This window comes from Andrographis paniculata, unplaced genomic scaffold, assembly GCF_009805555.1.
Source record: "Andrographis paniculata isolate CXL003 unplaced genomic scaffold, ASM980555v1 Contig32END, whole genome shotgun sequence".
NCBI lineage: Eukaryota > Viridiplantae > Streptophyta > Magnoliopsida > Lamiales > Acanthaceae > Andrographis > Andrographis paniculata.
The window spans coordinates 4,041,042-4,068,530 of record NW_026137565.1 but is presented as its reverse complement, the minus strand read 5'-3'; the positions used below and the strand labels follow the sequence as shown (position 1 = coordinate 4,068,530).

The following is a 27,489-nucleotide window of genomic DNA, read 5'->3' as shown; positions in this document are numbered from 1 at the left end:
GCTCAAATTCAATCAAATCAATCCTCTCCAGACCAGATCCATTAATTTTTGTAGCCGTTAGATTCACGCCACGTAAAACAATCCTGGCCGTTGATGTACATACCGTGGGCCCACCCGACTCCCCGACACAACCCTGATATACGTAAGTAAGGTGCAGAACATTTATTACACATATATTGGAGCTTGTCTGTGTTTCAAACTCCAAACTCAATTTCATTTTCCCTTTTCTTTTTCAAAAAAAAAAAAAAAAATACATATATGAGGCGGCATCTTCTAGAAGCCCTCTTCGCCGCCGCCGCCTTCTTGCTCCCGGCGGCAGCGGCGGCGGTCCAGGCAAGTCATCACCTCCTGAACACCACCGGCGCCACCACCTCCGGCGGCGGCGGCGGCGGCCGGTGCAACATGTTCAGAGGAAAATGGGTTTTCGATGGGTCGTATCCATTGTACGATTACTCGAAATGTCCTTTCATGTATGACGAATTTAATTGCCTCAAGTTCCGGCGACCTGACCGTATGTACCTCAAGTATCGATGGCAGCCATTTTCCTGCAACTTGCCAAGGTTCTTGATATATTGATTCAATTCACATTATAATTATATTCTTTGATTGATTAAAGATTAATTTTTTATTTGCAGGTTTAATGGGTTGTATTTTTTGGAGAAGTTTAGGGGGAAGAAGATAATGTTCGTGGGTGACTCGATGAGTTTGAACATGTGGGTGTCTTTGAGCTGTATGATCCATTCTTGGGTACCTAATGCAAGAACTGCATTCGTAAGAACACAAGGCCTTTCTGAAATTGCATTCTTGGTAAGAACACAAGTACCATATCATTTATTTATTTGATTTTTATTAATAATTGACAAGATATCAGATCATTGAAGTATTAAGTAGGAGTCGCCTCGGGTTCCATGCATTTGTTGTGGGGTGGGGTGGGGTGGGGTGCATGTTGGATCCATGGCCATTAAATAATTAATTAATTAATCAGCTTTTGAGAAGGTAAAGTTATAAATGTGAATTCATTGGTATCTCTGCAATCTTTCTCATTCAGCTACTTTTTTTTTGAACTCTTTCATTGCGCTGTCCGAACGGGCCGACCGGTTCGGGTCCGCTTCAGTCTGGCACGTACCGGGCCGAACTCCTATTTCTTTGTTAATTTATACTTCCTATCTTATTTTCTTATTTAGTAATCGTGGTCTCCACTTTATAATAAAATTATTTTTATTTTATGAAACTATCCTTAATTATTACTCTAATCTACTTTTTAAAATTATTCAAAAAGTAAAAATATTTTAATTTTTTACATTCTATTTTATACCAACTTTCAATTAAATACTATTATTCTTTAACTTCCGTGCCTACTCCTACTCTTATAAGATATTTTTTGGGAACAGAGGGAGTATATTTACAATGTTTATATTTTATACAAATTTCTAAAAATATGTATAAGGAAATTTGTGTGTTTGACTACTAGTCCTCTGTCATCTAATTAAATTTATATATTTTTTTTGGGGTTTACTATAAAAAAAATAGGAAGTAAAAAATTATTCCCTCCTTCTCAGGTATTATGTCCATATTGCCATTTCTGTCCGTACCACATACCATGTCACTTTTCTTTTTTGGAAAATAATTATACACTTTAATCTCATTTTAAATTTTTTAATTTTTTTTAATTTTAATTAAACTAATTAGTTATCTTAATCTTAATTTATAATTATTTATATTATAGAATAATTATTTTCACTAATACATTCTTAATTATCTACTAATTATACCCCTCCTAAAATACCGTGTCTATGGTGTAGCAGATACGGTATATGGGGCAAAGGGAGTACTATTTTTTTTTTTTTTTTACCTTAAAAAAATTACTCCTTTTGTGTCAAACACTTTGTGATATTTCTTTTTTTTTATATGTCTTGAACACTCTGCAATATTTTTAAAATAAGAAATAATTAATTATATTTAATTTATATCCTATATTTTATCTCATCATATCACCTTAATAAAAGAATAAAATATATACTCTTCGTCACATCATCTTATTTCTAAATTGTTCCAACTTAAATGTAGCACCTGATTTCTTATTTAGAATGGGACGAAAAGAGTATTATTTTCAAATATTTTTATTAAAATTTGTATGGAACCAAATATGCCTAATTTTTAATGACAGAGGAGTATATATTTGAAATAAAAAAGTGCATATATAATTTATTTTTTTTAACACTTGTGTCAACATTCTATTAGTTTATACTAGTATTGTGTATATATATTTAACATTTTATATTGTATTTTATATATGTAGAAATTATATTACTGCTTTGCTGCAACATTAAGTAGTCGTGCTGTCCCTCACTCGCTTTAAAGTTCAATATTCCAATAGGACCATTTTTTAGTATTATTTCTGTCCTCGATGCATAATAATAATAATAATAATAATAAGAAGAAGAATAATTTTTTGTTTCAGTGTAGCTTCGAGATTAAAAATAATAAAATTTTAAATTAGAATGAATATTTAATTTGATATAAATTATATTTCATGTTATGAAGAGTGAGGATGTCCAAAATCCTATATCCAAACTCTACATTTTTTTTGGCTAACCTACACTTTGGTATCAATTATTTATTATTTATATATATATATATATTGCATATAATTTTAAATGCCATTTCGATTTAGAGTTGCTTTTATTTTCTGAAATAAAAAATCATATTATAATTTTTTTTTTTTGTTACATAATTCGTTACTATTCGAGTTCATCGTTAAACCACCAAATTATTATTATTATGAAACAACAATGCTCCTATCTTCATTTTAGTTTTAATTGTTTTCACATTATTTTTTATATAAAAATAAATATTTGATTTGATATTTAAATATATTCACATAATTTATATACAACAACACTGGAATATAATAAAAGGAACAATTAATTATTTAGGGCGTGTTTGGCAATTAACTGGTTTGACTAGATGTTTATATTAAAATGTTTGGTAAAATAATTGTTTGATATTAGCTGTTTATACGTAAAATGACAATTGAGGATATTTTTATTTTATTTTTGTTTCTAATATATTCAATTATGTTCTTTTGAGTTTAGAATGTTTAAAATTTTTTGTTATTAGTTATTGAAAATTGTAAATGAGTTATAAAAGTATTTATTTTTATTACAGTTAGATTTAAAAAAAATAATATATTTTTATTAAAATATATAAATAGTTTTTTCTATTAAAAATGATGTAAAATATAAAATAATAAATTTTTCGTGTATATATTTATTATGTTAGTTATCGATTAGTTCATTATATTTATAGTTTTTAATAAATTTAATTTATTAATTTATTTTTAGTATAAAATTTATATAATCTAATTTTAATATAAAAATAAATTATTAATATTTATATTTTCTATTTTATGTTGATTTTAATAAATTTATATATTTTACAATTAAAGTAATTTTTATATAAAAATTAATTATTTTAAATTTATAAAAGTAAAACTATAATATAATATAATATTCTAATATAATTAATAAATAATTAAAATATATTTATTTGTGCAAAATGCATAATAAATTTTTAAGGGTATATATAAAAAAAATTTATAGAAAAAATTATTTCAAAACATTAGGTAAATTAGTTTTTCAGAAATTAATTTTTTTGGGTCCAAAAAACTATTTCAAAAAGCTAATTTACCAAACATCTAAATTAGCTTTTTGACTGATCGTAAAAGCTGTTCAATAAGCTAAAAGCTCTTAAAAAAAAAAAAAACTATTTGTCAAACACCCCTTAATTAAAATGGAGTAGGTTTTATGTAATCTAAAATTTACAAAAACTGATGCACACAAATTTGAAAAACGATGTTGTTATGCAACGAGCTTATTATTAATTAATTAATTAATTAATTTTGGTAAAGTAAAGTACAGTAGAATATCTGATCGAAATTTTTTCCCTTTATTTCCATTTTACATCATTACAAAGGCGGATAGGATAAGGCAATAATAATCACTAGTGTTTTTATTTTTATTATTTTTGAAAATATTTGTCCTAAAAAAGTGGTCAGGTCAGGTCAGGTAGAGAAAATCAAGAAAGTTATGGATGCACATGACGCTCCATGATTGATGGATGGATATCAATTACATATAATTAAAAACTGGTTTATTTGATTTTATTGGAATAATAATAATAATACTATCTCCATCATCTCTCAAGTTAGATGTCCTGATTACGGTAGATACAAAAATTTAAAATAAATATAATCAGTAAATAATTAAAAATATATTAATAAAAATAATTAATCTTTAGTATAAATTATTATACATTAAAATAAAAATAATTAATTAGTTTAGTTAAAATTTAAAATAAAATTAAGATGAATAATTATTTTTTAAAAAATAGAAAGTGACAGATAGGACGAATTAGCACTAACGAAGGTGTGAAATCTATCGATTATATGTAAAAGGGATCCGTTTATGATTGTGTCATCTTTGAAAATGAGACAGGGCATTCATTGCATTGCACGTGACCCCACTCACTGTGTCTCTCTTCTTCAATTTCAAGCCCATCCAATATATTAATATTAATTCTTACACATTGAAATCTTCTCGTGTGTGAACAAATTCTTGAAGGTAGGCACAAGCCTTCTCTTGTGTAGATTGTCACACGAGAATTATGTTATATAATAAAATCATGTCTACTCATTTATAGGCATAGTATATATACATAAATAATGGCCACATAATCTTAATAATATTAACAAATATATATATATACACACACGCGCAGGAGGATAGTTACGGTTAAATCAGCACCATGCTGATTTTTCACATCAAAATACTCATATATGCAAATAACACACATTAGTATTACATACAAATATATGTTATGTATAATAAAGGTATGTGTTATTTTTTTAATAATTAACAAGTGTGTTGTATACAAGTATGTCATGTGGTAAAATCAACTGTTGTGTGTGTTGTATGAGACTATAGCATGTGCTGTATTTGTATTATACTAACATATACAACGTGTTGTATTGTGTATTGTTAAGACTATAGCATGTGTGTTTTGTTCATGTATTGTATTTGTATTATATTAACATATACAGGGTGTTATTTGTAGTAATATTATGTGTTGTCTAATAGCACACGATGTGTTGTTCAGCACAGTACTGAATTTTAAATTCAGTACCATAGTCGTCGCCATATATATATAATATACCTAAATTTAAACTTAAAGTCATCTTGTAAAGGCAGGTCTGGTAGTGTTCGATGGACTTATGACCGTTAGGTTATGAATTTAAACTTTTGACGTCTTTGGATCTTGTATGTCACACATAATTCGTCTAGTGTAATTTGTCTTGTTTAATGTCTTATTTCCACTTCTATAAGTCTTTCTATCCTTAGGCAATTCAACAAGTTTCCGAGTGTTATTTTTGTATATGATTTTCATTTCCATATCCATGTCGAATTTCCAATTTTGTGAGCCTCTTAGACTTATTCGAACATTGAATCTTTAATATTTATTGTGTACTACAGGATTATGGAGTTAAGCTGTTGCTATATCGAACTCCATTTCTCGTGGACATGGAGAGCCAAAAGGCGGGTCGAGTATTGAAACTTGATTCGATCCGAAGTGGCAACTCGTGGATGGGAATGGACATCCTCATCTTTAACTCTTGGCATTGGTGGACTCACACAGGAAGAACTCAACCGTACGTAGTTAAATTTAATCGATCGATCGATCAATCTATATTTTTTGTGTTTCATTACATTAATTGATTACTTAGTACTCATTCTCTAGCTCTTGATTCATTCCTTAGGGCGCAGATCTCACGTTGAACTGCTGATTTGATTAGATCTAACATATTTTATAAGATAAATTATGAATATTCAGCTATATATATCATAAATATTATTTACCTTATAATATATGTTGATCCGATCAAATCAGCATGGATGAGATCCGTGCCCCAATTTTAACAATAAGGATTGACACATATACTTGCAACATATTAGATGGGATTTATTGCAAGAAAGAGGGAAGCTCTACAAAGACATGAACCGAATGATCGCATACTACAAAGGTTTAACGACATGGGCAAGATGGATCAACCGAAATGTCGATCCATCCAAAACTCGAGTCTTTTTCCAAGGAATCTCGCCTACGCATTACGAGTAAGCTAACCATTACAACCCTCTATATCAACCCATACTAATTTCTTTATCCTTTTCGAATTTTTTTTTTAAAAAATGTCATAATATAAAGCGACGAATGTATTGTAGGGGTAGCGATTGGAACGAGCCACTAAATTCGTGCAAAGGGGAAGTGCAACCATTCTGGGGTTTGAAGTATCCGGCGGGAATTCCTCTGGCGAACGTGGTGGTCGACAAAGTTTTAAGCCGGATCAAGAAACCTGTTTATTTGTTGGACATCACGGCGCTGTCGCAATACCGGAAAGACGCGCACCCGACCTACTATGGTCGCCATGGCTTGGATTGCAGCCATTGGTGTCTCCCTGGCTTGCCTGATACTTGGAATCTCTTGCTTTATGCTGCTCTATTCAATAAGTAGAAAGATCCAATTTTTACATTGAATTATTTGGACACAACTAGCTCATTTGATCATGTTGTATTACTATGTACGTATGTATGTTCTTTGTTTGTTTCAATTTATGATCGAAGAAGAGATAGATCTCTTGTTTGATAAATGAACGAACTCGAGTTTTGTTCGCGAACTTTCGTTAAAATAATATATTTATTATAAATATTATATATACATATAAAATTATAATTTATATATAAATAATATATCAATTTAAAATAAATAAATAAAATAATTTTAATTTTTTTTTAATTTATATAGAAATTTAAAAAAAAGTGAGACAAATGAGTTCGAACGAACTCAAAGGAGCTTAATCAAGTCTAAACGAATCGAACACGAACACGAGCTCAAACAATAAAATTTCTTAACGAGCTGAGCTCAGACACTACAAATAAACTCGAAAGCTTAACGAACAAACACAAGTCTTGTTCGCGAACATTAACGAACGAACATGAACAATTAAAATTCGAGTCGGATCGGCTTATTAACAGCTCTATATGCAGGTTAATTACTAGGGTAAATTATATAATACCCTTGTGATTCAGTAAAAATGCACAAAACACCTTGTGTTTTATTTATTGCGTTAAATCCCCTTGTGTTAATGTAAAATTTGCACGAAACACTTTCTTCGTACAAAACTGATGTTGAATTCTAAATAAAACATAAATTACAAGTTTTATATAAATAAAAAATTTAAAATATCTTAAATATTTTTTAATAAAATAAATAAATAAATAATCCTTCATTATATAGTTTTTTAAGATAAATTGTTATTTGATTTTTACAAAAATTGTAAAAATAAATTATTGATCAATTATTTATTTATTTATTTTATTAAAAATTATTTAAAATATTTTAAATTTTTTATTTGTATAAAACTTCTTTAATTTAGGTCTCTTTATTTAAAATCGAACATCAATTTTGGACATGAGAGTTTCGTAGAAATTTTATATTAATACAGGGACTTTCACGCAATAAATAAAACTCACAGTGTTTTGTGCATTTTTACTTCAAAAGTGGCGTTCTATAATTTACCCTAATTACTATTAGAAAAATTCATTGTCAAACTTTTAGATCGACACAAAAAATCAATTTAATAGATACTTCGAATCTAAAGTTAGTAAATTTAATAATCACCAGCAAAATCTATCGAGCATAAATTATAGCCTAAAATGATGCAAAGCCTGTCCATCTTCTTCTTCTTCCGCCATTAAAATAGCCCTCAAGACTATCTCTTCTGCATTTCGAATCAACAATCATCAATGGCGTCCGAGCAACTGAGAAGGGAGGATGATGATCATCACGTCACAAATGTACAAACCAATCCCGTCGAAAAAGATCGAGTGTCGCATATGACGACACATTTCGAGTCTCTTGCGCACCCGGAGGAGGCCGCCAGAGAAGCCAAACATGGCGGCGACCCTCAATTCGACGTCAAATCTGAATCGAAAAACAAAGGCGGCGTAGCAGAGACCGACGAAGAGGAACTCACTTACACCGAAGTAGGCGGCGAAGAAGCAAAACAGAATCCGGCGACAACGGCGGAGGCTAATCCCGACTCGGGACAATCGGCGCAGCAGAGCTCAACGGAAGTGATCAAAGAAATGCAAGCATCGGCGATGGAGAAGGCCCGTGTAGCAAAGGATTACACGGTCGAGAAGGCGATAGAGACAAAGGACATAGTCGCCGAATACGTCGCCGAGAAGGCAAAGGTCGCGAAGGAGACTACTCTCGACACCACAAAGGCGGCGGCAGAATATATTGGCCAGAGAGCGGCAGCGGCCAAGGAAGCGGCGGTGGTGGCAGGGTGGGGGACGGCGCATGTCACTCTCGAGAAGGTGGCCGAGGCCACTAGGGCAGCCGCCGGGTATGTGGGCGAGAGGGCCGTGGCGGCTAAGGATAATAAGGATAAGGCGGCTATCGACGCCGGTAAGAATGTCTCCGGGGAGGCAACAATGACGACAGCGACAGCGACAGCGGCGGAAGAAAAGGCAACAGAGAATTCAGACAAGGATGGGAAAGATTTGAAGACAGCATAGATAAGATGATCAACGAAGTTAATCGTATGCCGTTAGTTTATGTGTTTTTTTTTTTTTTTTTTTGGTAGAACAAGATTCGATCCGATTACCTTAAACTATACCTCACCAACTCGGTCATTCTTTCTGGACAATAAATTCAAGTTTTCTTAGGCAAACTAACACGATCCCTATGCGGATTAATAAAGTAGGCCCTCGACGATATAACAATTTATTTGACATATATTACAGAGATGATTCTAAGACTTCCTCCTGAAACTTGTGGGCTCGACTACGAGCAATTAGACCTGTTTCAATTCAGGGTTGGATCAATCCGACAACAAGAACTGGCAAGATGATAGTATCTCCGCAGGAACTAAATAACATAAAGTGGCGATAGCTGAATAGCAACTAGACAATCTAGGGAAATAATGAGAGTTCAACGTCGAAACAAGACAACCTAGGAATGCATAGGAATAAGAATAATAAATGCCGTTGAACTTAAATGTCTGTCTATCTAAAAAAATATTACCATAACTTAACATTGAATTAGAAAATACCTGCAGGCATAGGAACACTTTGAACTGCGACTACCGAAAGCTTCAATGGCTGCTTCTCTTTCAAGCACAATCTGAATAATGTACACTTTACACAGAAACTTTACAGAAATTGCAGGTTAAGCACTACAGTTGTATGTCCAGAACATGCAATGAAAATAAAAAAAAGAAGCAATTTCTTGTCATCAATTGTACACACAACCGAACTATGAGATACACACGATTAGCTAGCATGTGCAATCATCACATATTTTACAGTTTTGTTTCCAAATTCGATCCTCTGTTTTCTCCCACTAAAGAAATTTACAAATTCACCTGAGAATTGCAATTTGTTAAGCGATCAATCAATCCATCGAACAGTGTATGACTGTATATGAAGATTGTTCCTCCGTTGGAAGCATCCATTCGCCAAGATCTGTTAAATAATCGTGTTACAAAGGTTTAGTACATGTACTCAATGAATCTGAAATATTAAATCTATTCCATTTAAACTGTGCAAGAATAAAAGAATGACAAATCAACCAATGTTCATATCATCTCTCCTATTATAATTGGCATTGCTTAAGCCGTTGGTGTTGCTTCTACACATTAAAACTTTGCTAATCTTTCAAAATTGTATGTAATTGCTAAGGTTCCACTCCATTTCAACGGATCATCATATTAATAAGAGACTTTATAAAACAACCAATGGTGGGGTTAGTAGAAATTAACAGGGTAAGAAACTAAGCATTTGGTGCATTCATTTGGCATTTGAAACAAACATTTGACTAGCTAGGTCTACCATCGCCCCTAGTATACAGAACTATTTTTATGACGAATGATAGCATGATAGAAGCATTGCTTTTTCTTAGAGATATAGTTGTGCGGTAGAAATATTCAAGCTAAAGATCATCAGTGATTTCTCTAAGGCTCCAGGAAACTGTTGTACGAGAATTGGAGAAAACCCAGAGACGCTAGTTAGAAAATGTGTTCATACCTAAGAAACATCATTGATATATGCAAATTTCACCCAGAATGGCCAAACCTGGGAAATGCAACAAATTATTTCCAGAAGGAAATGCATTTTTTCATGTACTAATTCCTTCAAGAAAATCATAAGTTTAGCTAACCCACCCCAGACAGATTCCAAATTTAGTATCCGAAGTAAGTTCAAGTGAATATAGAGCTAATTAAAGATATTCAACTGAAACATGTGTCCACCAGCTTCAAGCCAATATTAATTAAGGAAGATGGCATACTATGGTTCACCAGTCCTTTGAAACAATGCAACAAATTATTTCCAGAAGCTCACACAAAATTGCACAGAATTATAAAATAAATTCCAGAGTATAACTTAACTTTAAGATCCATAGCGCACTAATCTAACATAAGTTATGCATATGACTAAAATGCTTAAGTTTTAAACAATTTAATATTAAGGAGTTCTAACAAATTATAAAAAATAGTTTCGACATGTGATTGAAAAACTGAAGAAAATATAAAAACAGAGGATATATATATTTATGTATGCATATAGTCAAAATTAAGAGAATTACAATGCAACTACGTGAAAAGAGGCAAAACAAGTAAGATTATCTGGAGTAAAGTGATGATCATCCTCAGAGAAAGGGAAGAAGCAATCATATTTTGCCTTGAATTAGAAGTGTTTCTTTTGAAATTCTTTTTTTCATAAAGAAAGACAAAGAAGAAAGGTGTGTTGCCCTTAGGTACTTGCTCACACATGGATTCTTATCATTCATCACCCTGTTGTTTGCAATTGGGGAGTTTAAAAACAAGAAAATAGCCGAATATCTATTTTCTTGTTTTAAACATCAAGGGATTTTCTGATATTAATTATACTGTCAGTTGAAAAAAGGCAAGTCATTAACTAACTGAGGTTTTACGAAGAAAAGGACAAATCTTCCAACAAATTAGATAATGCTCCGTAAATTATTTGCTGATCAAAAAATTCCATCGAGTCCGTGAACACAAGTGATGATCCGAAGCGTCACACTTCTAGCCTAAACACTATGACCAAATCAATAACTCCAATAGATCAAACAGGTGCCAAGTCAAAATAATAAATCGTCAAAATCAAAAACTACCTAACTACTAAAAGCCCCGGAAAGAATAGGTAATTAATGTATCAAGTACCGAACTTTACAACATTGGATTCACATCCACATTAAATACAACAGAAAGACAGGATTTCCTTCTAGAAACATCATACTTTAAATGAATGTTACACTACCTTAACTTCACTTCCTCGGCGAGGGTCCACCATTAGATCCATCAACAGAGGAACTTTCATGGTCAGAATCTACAATAAAGAATAATAATTACAAGTCTGAGCTTGCTATTCATATAACAATAATAATCATACGCCACGTGCATCTTGAATGGTCAAGGAACTGCATTTAAACAAGAAAACAAAGAATATTTTATTACTACCACTGGATGAAGATCCAGAATCAGAGCTAGAGATGCTCTGGCTGGCTCCTTGATTTTTCTTGTCACGCGCCTGCTTTTCTACGTCAACCGGGGTTGAGATAACTCCCTCTACATCTGTCAAGAAAATAAACATCTTTTTAAATTTCAATTGAATTTTCATTGGTAGTGGATGACTTAAACAAATATTAGTTATTTCCCTTCTAACGATAATTACCTTTTCTACTTTCTTTAGGGGTTTCTGTTGCAACCTGCAGAGAAAGCCACATCATAAGGTATGGAAACAAAATAGTAATTACAATGAACTTAAGGAAACAAAGAATCGACCGTAAATTACCTTTTCCTTGGTCTCTGGACCAGCAGTTAATCCACTAACTATTTCAGCCTTTCTTTTGTTCTTACTCAAACTCTTCTTATAATTAGTTATGAACCTATCGAGCTCCCAAAGGGTTTCCGTATCAACACTATCAATGTCAACCTCTATTTCATCATCTTGCTGCGAAACGAAAGGATTCCTCTTCTTAATAATCTGAACGACACTTTCAAGCTTCTCTGATGGTAAGCTTTGCAGATTTATACTAAGTTTCTGCTTTTCTTCATAAGTCATGTCCCTTTTATTAGGTTCTTTTGCCTTTGGCTTCTTCGGGATAGGCGCCCTACCTTGAGCAACACTTGCAACCTTTCTCTTCGGCGCAATTGATGAAGCCATTGATTCAGATCTATCAATAGTCTTTGGCTTAGCCCGTGACTGTGGCAAAGACTTCCGAAGAGGCGCTGGAGAACCCACATCAATGTCCATATCGAGCTTCAAATCGCGCATGTACTCGGCTTCTATGAGAGTCCATTTGTCCTCAAACATTTTCGACAATTGTTCAGCCATCACATACACATCTTGGCCTTTGGGATTATACGTCATGGCATTTCGGAATGTAAGTCTAACATCCTCAGCAAATTCCATGGGCGTCTTGTACCAATTCCGCGTTAATCTATCCTTTACAGTACTGAGATCCATAGGCTTTTTTATGATCTCAAAATAGTCGTGCAAACCAAGCGCGGCCGCATCCACAGGCATGTTAAAAACCCAACCATGTTTGTGCTTCATCAATCTCTCCAAAAGTGCACTACAACTTTTCAATACTTGATTTGGAAATTTATCAGTCCGCGGCACACTACCGACTCCCTTCTTCCCATTCGATTTCAGCTTCTTGTTACTTTCGGACGCAGGAATCTTATCCTTCCCAAGCAAGAACTCCGAATTTCGGTACAACTTGTTCGCCTTTGGCGTCCTCTTCTCCTTCTCTGCACTATCATTCCCCATGTTGCTGTGTTCATTCACCAACACATTCAACTGCTTCACCGATCGAGGCTGCAGCATCTCATCCCCATCCTGATTTTCAAATCCCTTCTTTTGTCTCTCATTTGCCTCAATCTTCCTCATCACGCTCCTCACAGTCTCACGTTCCCCTTCCAACTTCCTCTTCAATTCTAATGCCTCGTGTTTTGACTTCATTGACAAGCTTATCCAGACCTTGTCTTCCTGCCGCAGAAACCCTCCCTTCACAACCAGTCCAGAGAAATTATCCGAAGCCAGATCAAAACCAGAAACCCTAGCTTGAGGATTTGGGAGCGGCGGCTGCTCCTTCGACAAATTACTGTTCTCAATTCCTTTGAACGATCTTCTACTGTACACCTTACGCCCCAACAGCTTCTCCTCCTCTTTTGAGCCTTCGTCTCCACCGCCCAACATTGTCCCAGAATGCAATTAACCTAACGAAATTATTAAAAAATAATTATAATAATAAAAAAAACGTTGCAGATCACAGGCTAACTACAACACCTTACTAGCTAAACGCTTCTGAATTCCTACTACAACCGGAGACAGCCGCAGCCATTGGAAGGAAGCGGCGAGGTTAAATTAGGGTTTTGAGGCCATACCTTGGGCGTTTCTCTCCCCCATCCCAGCGAGCTGCTTTACTCTTTGTTTCTTCTTATCTTGTCTTGTCGAAACACTGAAGTGGTGGTGGAGAGGTTTGGGTGGGGGGTTTGGGGGGCGGAGAGAGTGTACGCGGGATGACGAAGCGTGATTACACCGCGCATTTTGAACGGCTAGGATTGCATCGCGGTGACTGTGGGCCGACAGCTGATGGTTGAAAGCAATAGGGGCCGGGGGCGTTACAGGATTCTGACCTTGAAGATTGTGCTTCTCAGACGCTCGTGTGGCGGCGCGTGCGAACAAGACTCGCCGGCGCAGGGTGGTAATTGGGCTGTTGTCCGATTACTGGGCTTCTCCTCGGCCTTTTCACAGAAATAGTTAATAAACGTTATCCAAGAAAACTATGACCATGAAGACGAGCAGCTGACTACCCTCATTTGTTAATTACATTTAGGTATTTGGGGTGGTTTGTTCTTCCGAGTTGATTTATACCTCCGTCCCATAACAAAGTATCTATTTTTTCATATTAGTTTGTCCTATAATAAAGTATTCATTTCTTTTTAGTAACTGTATTGTCTATTTAACATTACAAATACCTTTACAACTTACAATATATTACACAAATATTATTATCTTTATATCACACATACTAATAAGGTTATTTTAGTCATTTCTACTTTATTCCTACTATATCCCAATATAATACTAAAATTTCTAAAACTACCTGCAAAAAAGCAAATGGATATTTAATTTCGGAACGGAGGGAGTATTTCAGATTTATGCGTTTTTCGAAATTTAAAGAATATTGATATTATATTAGTAGTGAGTAAAAATGCAGGTAAAAGACTTGTGAGTGTATTAGTGTAAAAAGTAGTGGCAATTGTGTAATAATAATGAAAATTAATGGTAGTTTTATAGTAATACGGTTATTTATGAAAATGAGACTATTGTTTTAGAACAGACAAAAATGGTAAACAAGACTATTGTATTGGAATGGAAAGAGTATTTTATTAGTAAATGAAACTGTGTTAAAATTTTGATATTTTAAACTTTGACTTATTTTTTTATAAAGTAATTGTATTTAAAAACTAAAATTCAATTTTTTAATTGATTTTTGGCCTTCTAATTGGGGCAATATTATTTATATGTATATAATTACAATAATTTAGGGAGAAAGATCGGATATGTTTTTTCTTTTAATTTTTTAATTTTAATTTTTTGTTTTTGCACATGTTTTTTTAAAAATAAAAAATAAAAATTTAATACATAATTCTCTATATTTCATATAAAAAAAATATCTTCAAATTATTTTACAAAATAAAAACACCTTTCTCTAACATAGGCAAAAGTTCTCTCCCATTCTTTTCTCAGTGCATACGGACATGATGTTATCTATTTGTTATGACATAAAAACCTTCTACCATTATTTCTCGATTGTGTTTTAAATAAATTTATAAGGTAGAACTAAAGTTGAGAAGAAGTTGGTAAGTATTTTTTTTTTTTTGGAGTCTCTTAAATTTTATTATTTGATTTGATTTAAATATATATATATATATATTTTCTTTCTTATAAAACATTATTCCATCCGTCCGATGAAAATTAGTTACATTTCTTTTAAAATTAAAAAAAAAATCTAACTAATTTTTACAAAGGAATATCGTAAATCTAACTCTCTTATAGGACTACATGACATTTATGATTTTTTAAGAATCGGAATTCTAACACGAGACCTCCTTCCATCACTTAAAAAGATTTATACTATGCTTTTAGTGTAGAAAATTAGCAACAAATTCAGATTGGCGTTCTTTTGTAAGTTTTTTATAAAATTTTATTATTCAAATTTATTTTTTTCTCAAAAAATATTAAATCAAATAATTATTTTTTATTTTTTTTTAATATATTAAAAATCAATTTTACATTCAAAATATCACATGTAACACTTATTTATATCGCATCAAATAACTATTCAAATTCTAACTTTTTACTTTTTAAAAATCTCAAACCCAAAAATCAAACCCCTAGAAGAAGAAAATTGACAAGAGATAGATTAGTATATGAAAATTATAAGAGAATTGGTCACAACAATGAGACTTATTTTAAAATCTACGAAATACTTTAATTGTATAAAAATATTTAAGATAAAAAGAGTAACGGGTATATAGAAAATTATCCCAATATGAATGCTGATGTCGCACACTAAATTGAAATACTTTAGATATTTAATTTATTGTTTATATCATATTTAATTGGTTTAGATTATGATTTAATCATACCTATTAGATTAAATTAATTTTTATTTAAGTCTGTCGATTTTGTATTATGTTTATTTATAAACTTCTATTTTTATTACCAATTATATGCAATTCTGAAATTTCTATAAAATATAATATCAAATCATTTTTTATTTTTTTATTTTTTCTGAAATAAAGATAGCTTATCAATGCAATAAATTTGGTGTTCAAGAATTGGACGTTGGAAGTGGAATTGTAGAAGGATTGGACGACGGCCAACTAAGGTATTAAATATTTGGTTTATTGGTTATATTAAATTTAGTTGATTTAGATTGTGATACAATCACGAAAGTTTGTTGGTTATTTTAAAATATATTATTATTATAATTTTTATTGTTTTTATTTTTATTTTTAAATATTTTAATAAGTTTAAGAGTAATAAAATTTTTATAAAATATTAATAATTAAATATTTTACAATAAAAAAATATTAGAAAAATTTATCATTTAAAATAAAGTAAAAAAATAATTTTACAAACTTCAAATGAATATTTAATAATATAAATTATAATTTACCTTATATATTTGGACAAAATATGTAATATAACTAAAATAATTTAATGTTAAAATAAAGTTTATTACGAACAAAATCAATTATAAAAATATATATACTCCCTCCGTCCAATTTCTATTGTCCTAAGGTATATTTGCACGGTTGTTTGGGTGATTATCTTTTTGTTATGATTGACAAATTTGTCTTCGTACGGTAGAGATTAAAAGTAATAAATGAATAAAGGTAAAAATGTAAAATTTGTATTTAAAAAAGAAAATATGACAATAGTTGTTGTACGTCCCAAATAGGAAAGTAGGATATTAGTTTGTGGACGGAGGGAGTATAAGTTATACATATATTTGGATGTGTTTAGAACTTGATTGATTATTAAAATAAAATTATTATTTATATACATATCAATTTTTGTTTTTACAATTTAACGAATAAAATCAATTCTCCAAATAATTTAATTATAATACTTTGATAACAAAATTGTAACTCTTATGATGAAAAATAAAAAAATAACATATAACATATAACTTAATATAAATTATGATGAATTACTAATAAGAATGTACATAAAATAATTTTTATATATTACAAATAAAAAAAACCACCAAACTCTATAGCTAAACACCTGCATTTATTTTTTCTTTTCTTTTCTTCTTTGTTCCCATTTCTTTTTTTTATTCTGGTTTCTTTTTTCTTCTTTTAACATCCCTCTCTCTCTACCTTAAATGCTACAATCAGTTGTGAAAACAAATTACTATAGGAAGAAATTAAATACATAATGAAAAAGAGTAATAAATTCAAATTTTCAATTTCAACGTCCAAAAAAAATTCTCTGACTGCAGTAAATATAACATCGTGAAAAGAAATCATTAGGCAATATAAATAAATCAATAAACCTAAATAAAATTTAGAAATAAAAGCGAGCGAATTCTCCGGCAAACAACTTCTTATGTTTAGAAGGCAGTCTTTTCAGATCCAACTTTATAACTTTTGCTCTGTGCAAAAAAACAAAAAAAAAAAAGCACACCAAAATAAACAATTTAGAAAATAACAAAAAAAAAACTGTAATCAATACAAAGGTATCAAAACAATTGTAAAAATTTGAAAGAATATGAAAAGAAAATAAAAAAAAAATTGTGAAAAATAGAATGAAATTTTAGAAAAATGTAATTACTCACCCCATTTATAAACACTATGAAAAACTATATAAAATATATATATATCAAAATTCTGACGTTACAAAATTGCAAAAATTTACAAAAAGTGAAATACACGCTTGAGCTCTTTTATATATATATATATATGATATGATATGATATGATCCACTGTACCCTACGAACTTATAGAATCTTGTTTTCATTGTCAATTTATGCAACATTTTGCAAAATATTTTGACAACCTTTGCCTCTTATTCACTTCCAAGGTTTGATTATTTTTACTTGCTCTAAATATTGATCTTCTAAAACTAGGGTTAGGAAAGAGAGTACAAAATGACATATTTATATCGTATCAAATATTTTTTAATTAAAAGTTTTATTATTCGAAATCAAATTAAATTTTCCGGCCAATGTGTATACATGTAAGATAGATACAAACCAAATACACTCCCTGACTTCGTGCAAATCAATGTATTTTTAAGCCCATCTCTGTTTCTTTTTAATTTATTCAAATCTTGGGTATTTTACTATTTGAATTCTGTATTTATCTGTAAAAAAAATATATATATTTTTTGTTTTTTTAACAAAAATATATTATCGAACATTATTTTAATTTAAACTTAAATCAAAAAATTCCTAAACTACTCAAAAGAAATACTTTCTTGACAAGACAGAAATCTAATCTATTGCTTCTGGCCTTCAAAAAACTGTGTACATATAGATATAGATGTATGAAACCACGTTTAAGTCCACTATGAACTGTCCCCCTTATTTCTCAAACCTATCCATAAAACAAAAAGGGACCAACAAACACACATCCTTATCCATGCAACCATTAACACTGTTTAACTTACCGCTCATATTATTAAGACAAAATTGTTCATAACTCAATTGTATTTTGAAAAGTTTCTCTATTCTTCTTCATAATTTGGTAACTATGTGAAATTTTCTTTTATTTTAAAAAATATTGTACAAAATCTATTTTTAGGAATTTTTATTTAATATTTTCTAAAACACGAAAAATGATTAAATTATATATGATTTTGCCTATTATATATATATATATATCAGTGTTCATCTGATTCTAATCTTTAAAATCTACCATGTAGTTTTAAAAACTATTCTACACCAGTTAGCAAGAAAAATGGCTTGTGCAAGATTTATTATATCTTTGTTCATTGTCCTTAAACTTTCTTGCTACATAGTTGCTTCGGCTTCGGCTCTTCGGATTCCATCTAAAAATGCCGACACCAGTGCTTACTTTCAAAGTATAAGAGGCTTGAGCCGCGATGGAGTAGAGCTGTACGCATCATCGAGGAGGTTGAGAGGACAGAGTTTTGACGACAGGGTGGCACCAGGTGGACCTGATCCCCAGCATCATTCGATCCCGAGGAAGATTTTCGGCTAATGAATGAGCTTCTTAATTCATCATCATTCATGTATGTTGCTGCTCATGAATTTAGAGACAGATTGATTAATGGTAACATTGCTAGCTACCATATGATACCATTATATATATATATATATATTGTTCAAATTAATGTTATGAATTCATGGATTTTTGTTTTTGTTTTGGAATTTATATATGGATATCACCTAGGATCTGTTTATTTTTAGTGATTTTTTTTTCCCAAAGTTTTATGCATTTTTTTACTATTCTCTAAAAATATATTGCTTCATCTATCATACATCAATTCATTATTTAAACAAAAATTTGTAAAAAAAAAAAAAAAAAAAACATCAAGCAAACCAACCCTAATGCCGATGAAAAGTTTCGTGAAATAATTTAGGCATACAACATTTGTAAGAAAGTTTGGAATATGTTTTTAAGGTTTTTTACCTTCATTTTTTTTTTCTTTTTTTGGTTGCAACACGAGGATCACACTTAATTTTAGAGTTCTGATTTAATCCGTGGAAATATTATCCAGTTTATACTAGCTAAGCATAAAATGAGAAAAAAAAAAAAATGATTTCTCATTAATTTAGCAAGGGAATTTGCAAGAAAAATCTAATTTCTCACAATATTTCCCTATTTTGCGAGTACATTTTTTAATGTTCTATATCTTGAAAAAAGAATTGTGAGGGGTGTTACGAGGGATTTAATTAATCCCGTAGAGAACTCAATATTTAAAACCCAAAATTGGACTTAGAACAGATTGCATTACCGAACACACACACCCTAAATTTTCTTATCGGATATGTTGTAATTTCCTTTCAAAACAACTTCATCATTAACTAGTTAGTATTAAGAGAACCAATCTTTGTTATAACACATGTAATAAGAACATGCCAAATCAAGTGCCTAAATGTCCCCAATTAGGTAAGTGAGCCAACCGATAGCACGAGAATGTCGTTGCCTTTAAATTATATCGTTATTCTCATCGGTGCCTTTAACAATCTTGTTAAACTAATAAAACACACATCTTAATCCAACATAATTTAAAATCGTTCTAGCCACCAAATTTTTCAATATTGTATTTCCATGTATTTTACTTTGCCATAAAAGATAGAAATAAACTAAGCCAAACAAGCTGTTAAGGCATTTTGCCAATCATTTGAATGAATTTGGAGTGTAAAAATCACTTATTAGTCTATTCTTTTATCTTTTACATTTTTATTTTCATAAAAATATATTATTATATTTTATTAAATATTTTAAAAAAAAAGTTTTAATTAAACAACGAAAATGCCCAAAAAAAAATACTTTCAAAATTATCAATAAATAACCACAAATAAAGTAACAAATTTTAAAACAATGAAACAAGACTCCCAATTCTTTTTTTTTTTTTTTTTGTTTACTTAGAATTATTCTAAGTAGCTTCGGCTCTTTTGCCTCATCGTTTGAGTGACGCATCGAACAGATATCGATCATGTTATGTAGAATAAATTCAACTGTAAATTAATCACTCCAACACAATCACCTCTTTTGCATCTGCCCATGTATCAATTCTGTTCTTTGCAATTTCCACCTGCATTTTATATACACAAACTTATAAGACTTATCTCTCGAAAAACACCGGCCAATAAGCCCCGCGATGCTTATTATAATCAAATATAGCCATCGTATTCCTGAGGAATTAAATCTAGCAACAACATTTCGGATAGAATAACGACGACGACCAAAAATTGCAAGACTAATAGTTGTATTTTGGTTATTAAGGCCGGGTAATTGTTGGGAGCTTTAAATTAATATTTATATAAAAATATATATTACATTAAATATTTATATTTTATTTAAAATATTACGTCTAATATCTATTTTCTATGCAAAAAAATCATATTGAATATTTATTTTTATATCGTATTAAATATTTATCCAAATAGCATAAATACACTCCTAAAAAGGATGATGAGATGATTTAAATTTATACCTCTTTATTCCAATCGGTTCGAACAGTGACCCAAATCAAGATTAGGGTCTGCATGAGCATGCCTCCCAACATTCCCAACCATATTCCCTACAACAAATTATATATCATCATTAAAATTTATAATAAAAAAAAAATAATTTATTTTGTTTACAAAACGTCGTATTAAAATATAATATAAAAAAGTCAAAGTGAACAAATAAAATATATTTTTATTGAGAAATACAAGAGTTGAATTAACCAAAGTGAATACGAACTTAACTAAGATTTAGTGCTATCACTAATTTTTTATTTTATTTTTTGAGTAATGAAATTTCGAAATGTTTTATATGCTCTATTGTTTTGGTTTAATGTTTTAAAAATAGCTAATTTTTGAATGAAATATTTTTAAGATTTTTATTTCATAAATAGCGTAACAACCAAAAACAAGATTGAAAACATAAGTAAACAAAATCAAGTCTAAAATTGATTTTTTTTTTTTTTTTATTTATTTTATATGATGGTGAAACTTCAATAAGACACTACAAAAAAATAATATATTTGTAACAGAATTTCGTTCCTAAAGTTCACGTAGCTAACGTAATTTCATTCCTATTTCCGTCTCTAATGTCATTAGTAACGGAAAAAGTAGATTTAGAGACAAAAAAAATATTGTTACAAAAATGATTTTTTCTTGTAGTGAGAATTCAACTCTACTTTTGCGAACATTCATAAATTACAAAGTAAATTACTCTCAAACATATACGAAAAAAATAAAGAAATTAATTACCTTAATGCCAAAATTGAATTGGAAGCCGAGGAGAGCGCCGAGTGGAACACCGATGACATAGTAACACCCAACGTTCACGTACGCCACAAATGCTTGCCATCCACACCCAACCGCGACACCTTTGAATCAAGTTATCCATTGTCATTGTCGTCGTTAAAGCACAAATAACTATTTCACTCAAAATATATATAAATAAATTTTTTTTAAAATACCGAAATAACACACCATATAATTCAATAAGTAGTCGTTTTATTGTAAATTATTGCAAATTTTAATGGCACAATCTAAAATAATTAAATATAGATAGTAATATATAGCTATATTATTATTGAAGAAAAGTCCTAATACTAAATGAAATGTTTGATTTTATATCTATATACATTCAATACTCACTTATAATATACGATTCCTATATTTTTGCTAACAAACAAATATATTTATTTGTATTTAAATTTTTATAAACTAATTATGCATTTACCATTGAAGCTACTAAAACCTTTGAGTTGAATTGTAAAACTATATATATATATATATATTTACTTCTTAATGGTATTATTTGTAATATTGTATAAAATGTGAAAATATTTTTTATTAAAGTAACACTATTTTTATTAAAAAAAAAAAAAAAGACAAATTAATTTAATAAGTATTGTGGAGTTTGGTGGAAATTTGAGAAGTTGGTTTTTTGCAATTAATGATTCGAAGATCTTGTCACCAACCATCCATTAATTAATTAATTACTTAATAAAATATAGTACATGTGATAAGGTGAACTCCTGCTATTTTTTGGTGTTCAATTTTTATTTTTATTTTTTATTTTTTATAATATTCATCCTCTGTGTTATAGATAAAAATATATTATTTTTAAAAATATAATACTCCAAACTTTTATGGATAATTTTAAGAAAGTAAATAATATTTTAATATAATGAAGTATATTATAAAAATATGAATCAAGCCAAACAAAATATCCTTTAGTTCCGTGACAAAAGCAATGAAATGAATAATAATTAATCAATAACTTATGGGCTTGAATTTTAAGATCTCAAGAAAATAAAATATATAAATAATTTGGATTGCGACAGTATATTTTATATTTTATTATTTATTTATATAGTAGTACTGTTTCTGTTCCATAATTTTTATTATTATTATTATTTCATTTGTCCCACACCTCTTTGATTATATTTTTTAAAAAAAAATTAATATATAATTATTTTTATATATTTTTTAATTATTTATTAATTATATTACTTGTCAAATTTAGAATCTATAATAGACAAGACACAAAAGATATGGGTTGACGTGTATGATGGATGAGGTTTTGTGAGAAATAATGCAAAGAAGACAAGAAAAATAAAATAAAATAAATATATAAGAAGGATATGTATATGTATATATTACCAGAGAGAACAGGCTGTATTCCGTTGAGGACGACAGAGCAGGCCAAGAATGGCGTGAGCTCTGAGACAGCCTCTGAAACCACTTCACCCTCCGTGAAGATGTAGCTTATTTCATGGCGGAATATCAGCGTCGCCGCCGCGAATATCACCGCCACCACCAACGACGACGCCGTCGTCACCACCACGCTGAACGCCGCCGACCTCGGGTGTCCGCCGCCGACCTCATTGCTAACCCTTATACTGTAATCGTAATCATTATTATTATTATTATTATGACAACCACAGGGGATTAGAAATGATAAAAGAAATTAGGTATTCTCATATTTTGTAAAAAAAAAACAAAAAACTTCCCGGTCACATTTATTTTTATGTCGTTGTATTTAATATTAAAAATATCATTATATTTGTATACTTTTTTGTACAAATATCTTTCTAGTACACTAATTTTTTCTTAATTTGTACTACGTTTTGATATAATAATTAATATTCAAATATTAACACGCAAAAAGTAAATGAGACCTTTAGAGCCAAACGAACGTAATATAGTATATATATATATATATATGTGGCGGCGGTTACCATGCTGAATTTAAAATTTAGCACTGTGCCGAACAGTATATAGTGTGTTGTTTGACAACACATGGTATTACTAATACACCGTACTGTATATACTAATATAATACACATACATCACGTGAAAAATGAACACATATTATAGTCTTTACATCATATGTTGTCCGACAACACACAATAATTACAGACAACACATTATATATATTAATATAATACAAGTACAGTACATAAACTAACATAGCACACTTGTTATTATAAAAAAAAAAAAAACAACACATACCATTATTATACACATGTGTCGTATATAATAATATTATGTGATGTTTGTACATATAACGTGTGCTAAGTTGAAAAATCAGTATGATGCTGATTTTATATATATATATTACTTCCTCTGTCCTAGTTACTGTATTCTCATTTTTATTTCCGTCTGTCTCACTTTAATTACATATTAAATTTTTTAATTTATAATTTTTTAATTTTAATTAAATTAATTGGTTAATCTAATTTTAATTTTAATTTATTTTTATTATACAATAATTATTTTTATTAATATATTTTTAATTATTTATTAATTATACTGATTTTTAAATTTTCGTTGTTACAATAAACGGGACACCAAAAATTTTAAAAATATTATATTTTGAAAAAATTAAAACCCCACAATCCACATCCCATATGAAATATCAAATGGGGAAAAAGCAAAGTTTAAACAGAACAATCACAGTCGTTTTGTTTTTTTCGAAAACCCGTGTAAGGATACGCCATTGGACGGATGAGCTTAATTTCTTGAAATTTATATATGGAAATTACTCCCTCCGTTCCACATATTATCTCTATATTTTTATTTTTATCTGTCCCATATACCATGTCATTTTTTTTTTTTTTGAAAATAATTACATACTTTAATCTCATTTTAAATTTTTTAATTTTATTTTTTTAAATTTTAATTAAACTAATTAGTTATCTTAATCTTAATTTATAATTATTTATATTATAAAATAATTATTTTCACTAATACATTCTTAATTATCTACTAATTACACTCTTCCTCTTAGAATACTGTATCTACCGTATAGCAGACACAGTATACGGGACGGAGAAAGTATTATTTTTCTGTTTATCTAAAACTATATATATATCTTTATTAGTAAAAGGTAATATGAAAGTATTTTTAATTTTTATGTAAATTATAAATACATTGCATTTTCAATAATTAATAAAATATTAAGTAACAGAAAAAATATTATTTTTCTTTTTATAAATTAGTATATATATATATTGACAAATATACATATTGAATAGCCGCGTTTAACTTTCTACTTGTAACATTAATTTAAGCAAATAAGAACAATTAAGAGGTTTTTTTTATATTGATTTGAATTTTTTATTTAAATAATATTTTAAATAATATGTAATAAAAAATAATATATTTTTTAATAAAAAAAACGTATAAGTTAAATAATAGTAATTTAAAATTTTAAAATAATAATTAAATGCACTAAAAACTTGGTGAGGTATTATTATTATTATTACTATATAATATTATAATTATTATTATTATTATTTGTATATTTTTGTAATAATAAATCAAAATTTTCAAATTAAATATGCAATTATTTTAGGAGGGTCAATAAATTAATGAAGCTAACCTGATGGCAGCATTAAAGCCGACGGAGACCATGAAAACCCATCCGAGAACCGTCCCACTGTCCGTACGCATATTATTAATTTACATTATTAATTAAAACAGAATCAGTCCATTTAAAAAATAAAATAAATAAATAGATAAATAGTAGTATCAAATTTTAAAATATGTCCACATGTAACGACTGTATGACGCTGCGCCATCTTGACCTTTAGATTGAAGGTATTATTATCCTTGTTGCTTTTGAAAATGGATCCTTTCAAATTTTACACTAGATTAAAAAATGATATTTTATTTCTCATCTAAATATTTTTTTATTTTTTTAATAAAAAAATAATATTTTTTAACTTTTTTTTATCCTAAAAATAAAATTTTTATTTTTACTTTTTTTTCAAAAAAAAAATGCGTTTCCGATCGAATGAGCATATGTTTTGATAACGGAGAGAATAATATTTTACTATTAATCAATAAAAATGTATAAGATAAGAAATTTTGACATTTTTATCCTTGACTATGTAAAAAATAAGTGTATGCATAATGATATACTTGTAATTTAAATAAAAAAATATTAGTGTATAATTACTTTTATTAAAATAAAAAATAATAATAATACTTTAAAAAAATCGGACGAAAATGATTAAAAAAAATAATAATAAAGTACAGAGGGATATATAAATAACAAGAAGGGGTTAAATTTAGAATTTTACCAGACTGCGAGGGCGTCCAATGCAATTTCAGGATTGGGCAGCAAACCGGCGACGAGGACGATGACCTGAAAATACCAGGTCTCAAGGCAGAGCATCACCGCCGACGCCGCCGACAGCTTCAGAAATTTCCAGAGGCCGGAGAAGGCCCGCCAGCTGAACCCCCGCCATGTGTCCCGGCACCGCTCCGACGTCACGATATACACAAATTGCGCCACCACTATGACCCACCACGAGAAGCTCAGCACCAGCGCCGCCCCCAGCAGGCCCCACCGGAAAACGTACAACGCCACCCACGTGAGCGCCACGTGCGCCACCAGCGTCACCGCCGATATGTAGGCGCTCGGCTTCACGATGCTCTGCGCCTGCAGAAACTTCTGGATCGCGAAATTCGCCGCGTACGCGAAGATCTGCGGAATCAGGCCGTACACAAACATAGCCGCCGACGCCGCCACCTCCTCCGACTGCCCCAGCGCCACCAGGATCGGCTTCGAAAAGATGTAGATCAGCATCATCGGAATCCCCGTCGCCATTAGCAGCACCGTCGACCTCTGCATATAGATTCCGAGCATGTCGTATTTCTGGGCGCCGTACGCCTGCCCGCATAGGGTTTCGACGGCGCTGCCCATCCCAAGCTACAATTAATTAAATTAAATTAATTATTATTAATTTTTAATTTAATTTTTAATTGAATTGAATTACCATGAGGCCGTAGGTCAAGAGCTGGACGCCATTGTTGCCGAGGGAAGAAGCTGCGAGCTCGAGGTTGCCGAGATGGCCGCAGAAGATTTGAGTGGACATGGAAGTGACGTTATTGAGGAGGTAGACGACGATGGCGGGAGCGGCAAGACGGGATAGGTATCGGAATTCGATTCCGGCGGCTTTCTGGAGGCGGCGCCACCGCGGCATGGTTGTGTGGGTGAGTATCTCTTCAAGTTCATCGCTGACCTCCTCGCCCTGCTGCGGCGGCGGCGGCGGCGGCGCTGCGACGATATTTGATGGCTGCTTGTCTGGTTCTAGCAGAGGTTCTTTCATGGCTGCCGCAGTACTGTTCTTCATTGTTACTATTATAGATATATATATTAATAATTGGTGTTACTATTTTCCAGAAACAAAAGTTGTGAGAGATAAGTAAGTGAATTTGTGTTTGGTCTGTGTTCATGCAATGATTGAGTTTTTAAATTAATAAAGAAATTTAATATTTAATTTGATACTTTAATATTATGTCATTTTTTTTATCATTTACTAAATTTATATATATAATTTATAGTAAATAATTTTATCAATTCATAATATTATTATTATATTTAATTAATAATAATTAGATCGTCAGTCACTTTTTTTCACTTACCTTAATATATATTTTTTGATAAATATACTAAGATAGTCATTATTTTTTGTTTCACTTACTTTATTATATATTTTTGTGAGCCCTTTAATGAATTTTTAATAATATTTTAAATTTATTTTTATTTATTTTATTTTTATATTAAAATATTATTATTTTTTAATTTTTGTATTATGTATTCAAACATTGTGGCAT

At 30.3% G+C, this 27,489-nt stretch overlaps 4 protein-coding genes across 6 annotated transcripts; 2 read left to right on the top strand and 2 right to left on the bottom strand.

The window, feature by feature from the left end:
- Positions 1–207: 207 nt before the first annotated feature.
- LOC127247712 (protein trichome birefringence-like 39) lies at positions 208–6,724 on the top strand. The gene is made up of 5 exons (XM_051269684.1): positions 208–560; positions 636–807; positions 5,532–5,707; positions 6,012–6,170; positions 6,279–6,724. Exons 1-5 carry the CDS (start codon positions 259–261, stop codon positions 6,565–6,567), a joined length of 1,098 nt encoding a protein of 365 aa, XP_051125641.1. The 5' UTR covers positions 208–258; the 3' UTR covers positions 6,568–6,724.
- A 1,135-nt stretch (positions 6,725–7,859) lies between these two features.
- LOC127247372 (seed biotin-containing protein SBP65-like) lies at positions 7,860–8,636 on the top strand. The gene has a single exon (XM_051269202.1). The coding sequence runs from the start codon at positions 7,860–7,862 to the stop codon at positions 8,634–8,636; it is 777 nt and encodes a 258-aa protein (XP_051125159.1).
- Positions 8,637–9,203: 567 nt separating this feature from the next.
- LOC127247702 (transcription factor GTE4-like) lies at positions 9,204–13,943 on the bottom strand. Of its 3 annotated transcripts, none has more exons than XM_051269674.1 (6): positions 13,532–13,943; positions 11,934–13,363; positions 11,814–11,847; positions 11,603–11,713; positions 11,400–11,468; positions 9,204–9,584 (listed from the first exon to the last, which is right to left on the bottom strand). In XM_051269674.1, the coding sequence occupies exons 2-5, from the start codon at positions 13,341–13,343 to the stop codon at positions 11,407–11,409; spliced, it is 1,617 nt and encodes a 538-aa protein (XP_051125631.1). In that variant the 5' UTR covers positions 13,344–13,363; positions 13,532–13,943; the 3' UTR covers positions 9,204–9,584; positions 11,400–11,406. The 3 variants fall into 3 exon arrangements, with proteins under 3 accessions (XP_051125631.1, XP_051125628.1, XP_051125629.1); XM_051269671.1 differs by having other exon boundaries at positions 11,600–11,713; positions 13,532–13,941; XM_051269672.1 differs by lacking the exon at positions 9,204–9,584 and adding an exon at positions 10,150–10,193 and having other exon boundaries at positions 11,600–11,713; positions 13,532–13,942.
- Positions 13,944–20,254: 6,311 nt separating this feature from the next.
- On the bottom strand, positions 20,255–27,082 carry LOC127247591 (protein DETOXIFICATION 40-like). The gene is made up of 7 exons (XM_051269513.1): positions 26,649–27,082; positions 25,950–26,581; positions 25,247–25,303; positions 23,023–23,261; positions 21,619–21,737; positions 20,853–20,939; positions 20,255–20,450 (listed from the first exon to the last, which is right to left on the bottom strand). Exons 1-7 carry the CDS (start codon positions 27,003–27,005, stop codon positions 20,385–20,387), a joined length of 1,557 nt encoding a protein of 518 aa, XP_051125470.1. The 5' UTR covers positions 27,006–27,082; the 3' UTR covers positions 20,255–20,384.
- Positions 27,083–27,489: the final 407 nt, after the last annotated feature.